This window comes from Zingiber officinale, chromosome 8A (genome assembly GCF_018446385.1).
Source record: "Zingiber officinale cultivar Zhangliang chromosome 8A, Zo_v1.1, whole genome shotgun sequence".
Lineage (NCBI taxonomy): Eukaryota > Viridiplantae > Streptophyta > Magnoliopsida > Zingiberales > Zingiberaceae > Zingiber > Zingiber officinale.
In genome coordinates this window covers 39,656,717-39,666,343 of record NC_056000.1, presented here as the reverse complement: position 1 = coordinate 39,666,343, position 9,627 = coordinate 39,656,717, and the positions used below count along the sequence as shown (strand labels likewise).

General features: G+C 37.2%; 1 protein-coding gene across 1 annotated transcript; it reads right to left on the bottom strand.

The window, feature by feature from the left end:
- Positions 1-2,736: 2,736 nt before the first annotated feature.
- Positions 2,737-5,679, bottom strand: LOC122008569 (carboxyvinyl-carboxyphosphonate phosphorylmutase, chloroplastic-like). The gene is made up of 7 exons (XM_042564337.1): positions 5,372-5,679; positions 5,196-5,269; positions 3,808-3,890; positions 3,681-3,705; positions 3,576-3,595; positions 3,343-3,492; positions 2,737-3,275 (listed from the first exon to the last, which is right to left on the bottom strand). Exons 1-7 carry the CDS (start codon positions 5,599-5,601, stop codon positions 2,919-2,921), a joined length of 939 nt encoding a protein of 312 aa, XP_042420271.1. The 5' UTR covers positions 5,602-5,679; the 3' UTR covers positions 2,737-2,918.
- Between the last annotated feature and the right edge of the window lie 3,948 nt (positions 5,680-9,627).

Sequence of the window (9,627 nt, the reverse complement as noted above, 5' to 3'; positions counted from 1 at the left end):
ATTTAAATCTACCTAAGTTATTAATTCCATTAAATATTAATTTTCAAAATTGACTTCCAGGACTGCATAACGAGGCACATGACCTTCTTGGATATGGGAGCAACCACTACCGCCTAGTCAAAACCTTTTAAGGAAAGTTAATATTTAATTTCCTTAAATAACTCTAGGTTAACCAAAAATAACAATCGAATCACAAATTCAAAAAAGAAGAAAACACAAACTCGAAAAATAAATTCGATAAACTAGATCTAATTGCCTCTTGTATTTAGAATTCATACAAAGAAAAATAACTATAGTATGATGCGGAAGAAAAATACTAGTTATACCTTCTCTTTGTAAGCTAATGACCTCAAGATCTTCTGCCGTATTCCTCGCCTCGCCTTGGACGTCGTGTGGACGACGATCCTCCAAGATGAACACCACCCAAAAGCTTCCTCTTCTTCTTCTAAAATCCGGCCACCACCACCACCAAGGAGAAGAGAGAAAGAGGGAAAAGAGAAGGGAGAGAGGGGTTGACCACCAAGAGATCACCAAGCAAAAGAATAAGAGTTGTGTCTCATGAAACCCCCTCACCCCTTCTTTTATATTACTTGCCCAAGGCAAATAAGGAAAAACTTTTTACAAAAAATAAAATCATCCAAGAGTTTTTCCTTTTCCCTTTTAATTTTTTCTTTTCTTTCCTCTTAATTGAATCAATCACCAATTTTGAATTTGTGATGATTTTATTATTTTTAATATGGCCGGCCACTTGCTTGGGCACCAAGCAAGGTAGTCGGCCACCTCATCAAGGGGATAAAGGAAATATATTTTTTATAAAATTTTATAAGAAAAACTCTTGTAAAATTTTACAAGCTCTCTTTCCTAAAGTACGAGTTAAAAAAAGGAAAGTTTTAAAAATTAAAACCTTGTTTTAAAATTTAAAACTTCTCTTATAAAATTTCCTTTTTTAACATGATGATAGAAAATTTTAATTTTAAAACTTATCTTCCTTTTTTTTTAAAACCATGAGGATGGTTAAAAAAGGAAAGTTTTAAAACTTTTAAAACTCTCTATTAAAACATGTGGCTAAATTTAAATAAGGAAAGTTTTTAAAATTAAAATATCTTTTTTAAAACTTATAGTTTTTTACAAAGAGAAGATTTTAAAAATTCAAAAACAACCTTCCTTGTTTGAATATTGTGGTCGACCCCTACTAGCTTGGTCACCAAGCAATAGGGCCGGCCCTTTAAGAGGAGATGTGGCCGGCCATTGCTTGGTCACCAAGCAATGGACCAGCCCCCTTCTTGGACACCAAGATGAGCCTTTCTTTGGATGGACTTGAGACTCTAATGAGGCAACGACAGAGACCTAGAGGAGAAATTGGTTTTGACCGTCCGATGAGCTTGAGTATCCCGTGTTCGCCCCGAACACACAACTCAAGTTCATCGATAATAACTCATTCCACTAGAGAGTTATTATCGTACTACCGCACCAATCCCAAATTACATTATGGGCTCCTTCTTATCATGAGTGTGTTAGTCTCCCTGTGTTTAAGATTACAAATGTCCACTAATTAAGTAAGTTACTGACAACTCACTTAATTAATATCTAGCTCCAAGAGTAGTACCACTCAACTTTATTGTCATGTCGGACTAAATCCACCTGCAGGGTTTAACATGACAATCCGTATGAGCTCCTCTTGGGGACATTCTCAATCTAGATAACTAGGACACAGATTCCTTCTATAATCAACAATACACACTATAAGTAATATCATTTCCCAACTTATTGGGCATATTGATTTATCGAGCTAAACCTCACCCTTTGATAAGTTAAAGAAATAAACATTAAATATATGTGTTTGTTATTATATTAGGATTAAGAGCACACACTTCTATAATAACTAAGGTCTAGTTCTTTTACTAAGTAGTATAAAAAGAACTTACCTAAATGGTCCTACTCAATACACTTAAAGTGTATCAGTATAATTTATTAGTCAAGATAAACTAATATTCAATTACACTATAACTATTCTGATGGTTTGTTCCTTTCCATCTTAGTCGTGAGCAACTGTTTATAATTTATAGAGAACTGACAACATGATCTTCTGAGTGTGACACCACACTCCATGTTATCTACTATATAAATTAATTGAACAATTACATTTAACAAATAAATGCTCATATTTATCAATGTGATTCTTTTATTTAAAAAAAAAATTTACAAAATCTAGAATTTTAGTATACACTCCAACATACGGGACATGATTTTTTGCTATCTCATCTATTTGCTACTCCATCCTCTAAGTCTTTAAAGTCTGACTTAAGTGTCAGAGGTCAGAGGGTCTCGTTGAAATTATCTCAGCCTCCTTCTAACTCATCTTTTGAGAGGTCATCCTAATTCTAGTCCGTTAGTCAACCTCTTCCTCGTCGTCGATTCGTAGTTCCATAAGTGTTGATGATTTGTCCGAGCTCTCCGCCCTTCATGGGCCTATGGCTTGATCTCAACCAGATCACCCTTCATTCACATAGTTTGTTGTTTCTCAATGCTAATTCAGAATGATATTGCAAAGTGCGCACACTCCCTTTCCAGATTCATGTCTCTCTCTTTCTTTGTTCTCAAACAGTTGCATTTCTCCATGTTTTCTTTGTATTTTTAGGTTGTAATGCCCCTTTATTCTCCTTGGGTAGTGCCTTAGTATCTATTTTACACATGGCCTGAGTTCTTATAATCATTCAAGTGAATAAGACAGTAATCTTATGGAAATAGATTAAGCTATACTCGATATTATGCAATCATCCTTATTACAAAATAGAATGAACACAGCCACAAGATAAGTAAACAAGTGCACACCCTAACATGAGAAGCTCAACACAATACTTGACCTCAACAGCAGTTTAAGATCTAGATGCTCAGGACATACACAGCATCGAGCGCTCTTAGTTTTTGGGCACTGTGAACTTCTCAAAGCGAGCGCCAATCTCATTGAGTTCTTTGAGACCAATCAAACCGTTGAACTCCTCGAATGTGGTGAGCTTGTGGAAATGACCTCTGCTTGATCCTTCATCCTTGAGTGCTTTCAGGACGTCAATAAGTGCGCGGGCAGAAGCATAGACAGCCGTGGTGGAGTGCACAATGAGGTGGAAACCCATTTCCTTGAGCTCCTGGGGTGTGTGCAAGGGTGTGTATCCACCTTCAAGCATGTTGGCAGCTCTGAAACCGCTGGTTTTCTTGCACACTTCTCTCATCTCGTCGTCACTCCTTGGTGCCTCAACAAAGCAGGCATCAGCTCCTGCCTGCAAATTGGTTCCTATTTAGTGATCTTTACATGAATTCACATGAGCATTGATGAGAATCTAATACCTCCATGTAGAGATTAGCGCGTGCAATTGCTTCGGCTAGGCCACCTGCAGTTCCACGAGCATCAGTACGAGCAATGAGAAAAAAGTCAGAATCACCAATGGCTTCTCTTGCAGCAGCGATTTTAGCAGCATGTTCCTCAGCAGGTATCACCTAAAGGAGTCAAACAAAGCCAAGTTTAGTGCAACTGGTTCATGTTTCAAAACCAGAACAGTGCCACAGCCAATTTATGCTACCTGTTTGCCCTGCATATGGCCTTGTGGATAGAGAGTGGAAAAGAACCATCAAATAATTCTTTTATGAAAAAATGTTAAAAGATCAAAATTTGTTATTTTTCTTACCACACTTCTTGGGCCATACTTGATCCTGGAGTCAATGTGAGAAGAAGAAAAAAAAATTAATTCTAAATATTAGAAGACAAGCAGTGAAGGGAACAAGCAATTGTACATTGCATTGCCCAAAATATACCTCTAGGAATAAACCAGCAGCGCCAGTGTTAATTATATCCCTCACAGTCCTTTGGACATTAAGAGCATTGCCACCTCCAGTATCTAGAATGTCGAGACGAAATTAAAATTTTATAAAAAAACAAGTGAATTTTGCAAGCGGAACATAACTAGCAATCTTTTATAAAATAAATATCTAACATGTTATCATTTTTCAGTAATGCTTGGATAGAAATATGGCCAAGGAGAACAAGCTTTAAACTAGAATCTGTCAATTAAAAAGACCAGAGCATGTTCAAATAATTTATCTAGGAAAATGAAAAATAAAATAAAATATATTCATGCGGACCAAATTAATCATCATGCAACATGACATGCTTCATAATAGGTGAGCGCAATCACCGTTTTGCTACAATAATGGGTGTAATGTGAAGCACATGCCTTACAACTTTCTTCGAGTTGCCATATTGTAAAGAAATGAACATCTCATTGAGAATCCTTCAAGTTATTCAGCAGCAAATGGGATATTAAACTAGATCAGAAGTAAATGATCATGTCACTCAAGTAAAACTCTACTCAGTTTATTTATTTTTGATTAAAACTAAACTTCAAAAATGAAATTAAGAAATCAGTGGATCTATCTCTGCATCTACAATAACAATTCATTACGGAATTTTAGGAATGAGAACAAATTGGTGGCGGACATCAGTAAGTGGAATATTCAACTAGATCAGAAGTCAATGATGATGTCCCTCCAGTAAAACTCTACACAGTTTATTTATTTATTTTTATTAAAACTAAACTTCAAAAATGAAATTAAGAAATCAGTGGATCTATCTGCTTCTACAGCAACAATTCATTTAGGAATTCTAGGAATGGGAACAAATTAGTGGTGGACAGAAACCTCAAGAAATGAATCGCCTACCTACGTGTTGGAACACGGTAGAATTTTTTTACAGGCCCTATTTGCATTGACCAAGTAGTTATTTGGCTAGTAAGACATTTAAGATATATCAACTTAAAGAACAAAAAATTGGAAAATTGCACAAGACCAAAATTTTTGGAACACCCACGATAAGGTTGATCGGTCAAAAACAAAAATACGCATATAATTTTGAAGTTAAGGATGATTACAGTTAAGATTTGAACTTATTCAAGGCGTTCATATTGTTGAATATTTGCCAACTTAAGTACGTTACTCTGTCTACAACTAGCATCGACACTGGACTCTGGCATTAAATAGCGCGGAAAATTGTAGCTGTAGTCACTCGGCAAAAAAGTCGTTCAAATTGAGCTACAAGTTCAAATTTATTTACTTCAACTAGGACGGATGACCATAAATCGGAAGAAAATTGAAGAAATTCCGTCATGAGAAGAACTAATATCCGCATGGGGCGAAAAATTCATTACCAGCGTCAACGATAAATGCGACATTAGGCGCTGCCGCGCAGATCGCTCGAGCTGCATTTGCCATCTCCGGCGGCCTAAAATCCAATAAAGTCTCAGACAACAACGAATCGACGAAAAAAAGTGGAAGAAGAGTGGATTTGGGGGAAATAGTAGTGGAGCTGGCGATGGATGCATACGTGAGTAGGCCGATGTCGGGCATGCCGAGGCGGGAGGCGGAGACGGCGTATCCGGAGACGAATCCGGCCTTGTATCCCAGGCTCTGGAGGACGGCCGCGGAGAGCGCGTCGTAGATCCCCGGCATCAGCACAATGCCCTCCTCCTCGATGAGGCGGTGCATGCGCGTCTTCCTCGGCCCGGCTCCGTTGCCGATCGGCTTCACGGCGACTTCCACCGGTGAGTTCGCCATCCCTCGCTCGGAGATCGGAGTCGCCTCGGGCCTGAAACCTGAACTGAGAGGAGAAGAAAAAGAAGAGGGAACGGAGACCGATGGAGAAGCCAGGCGAGGGAGGCAGAATTTTATAGTCCGCCCAGCGGGGTTAACTTCTTCGCTAAGTTCACCGCGGAAGACCCCATCAACGGACAGGATCGATCAATGTTATCAAGATCCGATCGAAACCGTTGAATCGAGTGGGCCCCGCTTTGAGTACCGCGGTACAAAATATACTCTTCCTTTTTTATTTAACTAATTGTGTTTTAATTTGATAAAAGGGTGTTAATTTTGGCATAATTTTAGTAAAATATTATTTCATCAGCATTTTTGGCGAGCAATTTAATGGTGAATATTTTTCATGTGCCCAATTTCGGCAATTTTTTATACAAAAGTAATGCTGAGATTTATTCTAAAATAGAAAAAAAATACAATATTGTCAAGTGCCAACTTCCAATTAAAACACGTTGGCACGGCTAAAGCCACGAATTTCCATCGCGATTAGTGGCCAGCGAGTTGGAGCCGATTTGTGAGTTGAGTCGTGTCTGATTTAAATGATTGCCTCCGACGGTATACTAATAAGGTGAAGTTGACTTATATCATTATCTTTATAGTCCTTTGGATGAGTCTAATAATTAACACATAAAATATTATTATCATGAAATTTAGAATTTGAATTAAATATTTTTTATACATAAATTATTATTTTAAAAATTAATAATAATTCATAATTTATCATCTCCATATTGACCCACCTGGAATAAGTTAGTGGGGACGTAGGGACAAACACAGTCATCTTTTGGCACTATATATAAGTAATTTTTGATCAAAATAATATAAAATAATTTTAATTTAAATTAGTTTTCATTAGTTGAAATTATATTAATATTAATTAAAAGTAATTCAAAATTAATAAAAATTATTCCAATTTAATTTAGCTAAATTTGCTATAATTGATGAGCACTGTTATAATAATTATCGTTTAAATTGCTGTAGTTCCAAAGCTACTATTATAATAATAATAATAATAATAATAATAATAATAATTGATTAGTTGAATAGAAAAAGATAATTTAGATATTAAATTTAGGATGAGACATTATTTTGATATATGTTTTGGACGATAAGAAAAATAATCGACACTCTATTATCCTTGATAAGGATTAATGTGCATGATATGATATGTTGGGTCATATTTGTTGAAAGCCCCTTCAAAAAAAGACACACATGACAGTGCTCTTAGCGTCTCATATTGTGAGGTCGAGTCCAAATCCTCTCCGATAAGTTCAGGCACATATCAAAAACACAAAAATTACGACATTATATATCTATCGTGGTTTAGGGTTTAACAAAATTCTCAACTAGGCTTTATGTGATGAGATTTAGCCAAGCTAGGCTTTATGTGATGAGATTGGACAATCTGTGAGATTGAAAAATTTTAATTGAATTAAAATTACATAAAATTAATTTCAATTTATCTATCGAGATAAACTAAACAGATAATCTCAGGTTGTCGGTCTTGAAAACTAGGCTGAACTGTTAGGTTGTCTAGAAGATAGTTGTTTTGTGTCGTTGAGTTCGAGTTCCAACTGAGTCCGAGTGGCAAATCAAGTTGAGATGCAAGTCGTTCGAGTGGATGCAGAGTGCAGCTGAGTCAGGAAAGGAAGCCATCGAATGGTTTCTTCAGTCGGGTGGGAAGAAGTTGAATGCTCCTCTTAGTGAGGAAGCAGACTCGCCGAGTCAAGAAAGGAAGAGTTGCCGAGTTTAAAAAGGAAGAGTCACCAAGTCAAGTTTGGAAAGGAAGAGTCATCAAGTCGAATCTAGAAAGGAAGAGTCACTGAGTCTAGAAAGGAAGAGTCGCCAAGTCGGGAAAGGAAGAGTCGCTGAGACCTATGCTCAATGTAGTTTTCTTGAAACAGATTCGCCTCACATTCGGCTGTGCTTCGAGATTTTCTAAGGGTCGTACGTTTCCCAGGATATAACAACAGACCATGATCGCCACCAAGCATTGGTGGATTACAACGAATTGAGATTGTACCTGACTACTATCATGAGCAAATCTGCCGAGCGAGTGCATGGCAGAGAGGAAGAATGGGGAACGAAGTGGATGAATTTTCTTGTTTTTTTTACGTCTCTCCTCTGCTCAAGACCATGGTCACCTTATATAGGAGCACCATCCCATATCTGCATTGAACGTTGAGTAAAGGTCATTCAATGCCCAAGGGTTAATGATAGTCGTTGGCCATCAAAGGTCGACCATTACTATCTAGGAGGCTACGAAATAACCATTAACAACATTTAATGCTTCTGTTACACTCTTGAGTAGCATGCAAAAAGAATCTATATGGTAAAATATTAGTTGTTCTACTTAAACAAATTTTACCCCAACCGATTCTACATTCGACGTGCGCAGGTCGTACTCACACACGAGTCAATTTAGTTCAGTGTAATTTAGACCTTGGATTTGCACCCCTCCTACACACCCATTAGTGAAAGAGAGTATCTTCTCATGCATTTGTTCAAATCATATATGCATGTGCAACAATATAAATCAACACTAAGGTCATTAAACTTCCAATGTGGGACTAAAAACTCATTCACAATGAAGTCTCCTTTGTCCACCTCTTGTTTTTCATTCACATTTAGAACAAACCTCCACATGAATGGAAATAGAATATGTAATAACATTCAGCGGTTGAGTCTAGTATAGAACATATAAGTTTTACCCTTTGAACTTTTCATTGTGAAGATTTGTTTGCTTATTGGTTGAAGTAGACATGATGCCCTTAAATTGTTTTGCCGTCTATGTAAGCATTGACATACCTCACACAAGACTCTTACTAATATAATTCAGTTCTCATGAGTGTATTTGTTCTTGGTCATAGATATGTCTGGTTCTGTGAGAAATTTTAAGAATTGTGCTTCTAATTCTTTTCGAAGCGGCCTTACTTCATTCTCATATAGGTGATCTCACAAGAGTATTCAACATTACTCCATTAGATCATTAAAGTTGTATGCTTAGCCTTCATTCTTCATTGATCTATTGGGTTATCCCCTATAATGAATAACTTTATCGGTGCAATTAGGTTGCCCCTTTGAACCTAATTTTTGGTATCTATAGTATACATTGGTTGGGCTTCCTTTGCACTAATATTTCTCATTGGCATCAAGTCCATCCCTCACGATAAACTTACAACTAACTCTCTGTTTAACCCTTTGGTTAACGGATCCACTAGGTTATCCTTTGACTTCACATAGTCAACAGTGATAACTCCGATTGAGAGTAGTTATCTAATGGTATTATATCTACGAAATATATATCTATACTTACCATTATATAGATGATTTTGTGCCCGACCAATTGCTGATTAACTATCAAAATATATGCAAATTATCAGCACTGATTTTGGTCATCCAGGAACATCTCCGTAGTTATTCAACTTTTTCAAGAGTTCGATAAGTTCAAGAAATTTGATTATAAATAAGGAAATGAGGCTTAAAAAATGAACAATTATACTAACAACCCGGAAAGAGTATAAATTTGGAGGTTGTTGTCGGAGTATCGTTTTGGCATTGTAGCATAATTTCGGACAGCACAAGAGCCATTTGGATGTGTGAAAAGTTGATGTCGAGCTGCTAATTGAGACCTTTTATAACCTTATCTAGGTTCTTGGATCCCTTCCAGGCGCTTCAATCAAAACCTATCCGATCCTCTATCATCACAGTTTATCCATTTCCAGGCACTTGTATCCCTTCTAGGCACCTCGTTCGCTGCTGTGGCAACTTCTAGGCGAAGCTCTATCCTAGTCAAGTTTATCCTATGAGCCTAGATCCCTTCCAAGTGCTTGGATGCTAACATGGGTCGACTAATCAGAGGTTGTCACCTCATCCTGCCATGATCTGAAGTGATCAGGGCACCTAGATCCCTTCTAGGCGCCTATATCAGCTTAGGGCCCCTAGATCCCTTCCAGACACCTAGATCAGCTTTTCCAGACTTTTTGACTT

What these genes read in the sequence shown, in the direction of transcription:
- LOC122008569 (XM_042564337.1), bottom strand. Translation starts at nt 5,601, where the DNA reads ATGGCGAACTCACCGGTGGAAGTCGCCGTGAAGCCGATCGGCAACGGA. An exon ending in CGCATTTATCGTTGACGCTG is followed by an intron (nt 3,891 to 5,195) that starts GTAATGAATTTT and finishes TCGACATTCTAG; the next exon opens with ATACTGGAGGTGGCAATGCT. An exon ending in CTGCTGGTTTATTCCTAGAG is followed by an intron (nt 3,706 to 3,807) that starts GTATATTTTGGG and finishes CATTGACTCCAG; the next exon opens with GATCAAGTATGGCCCAAGAA.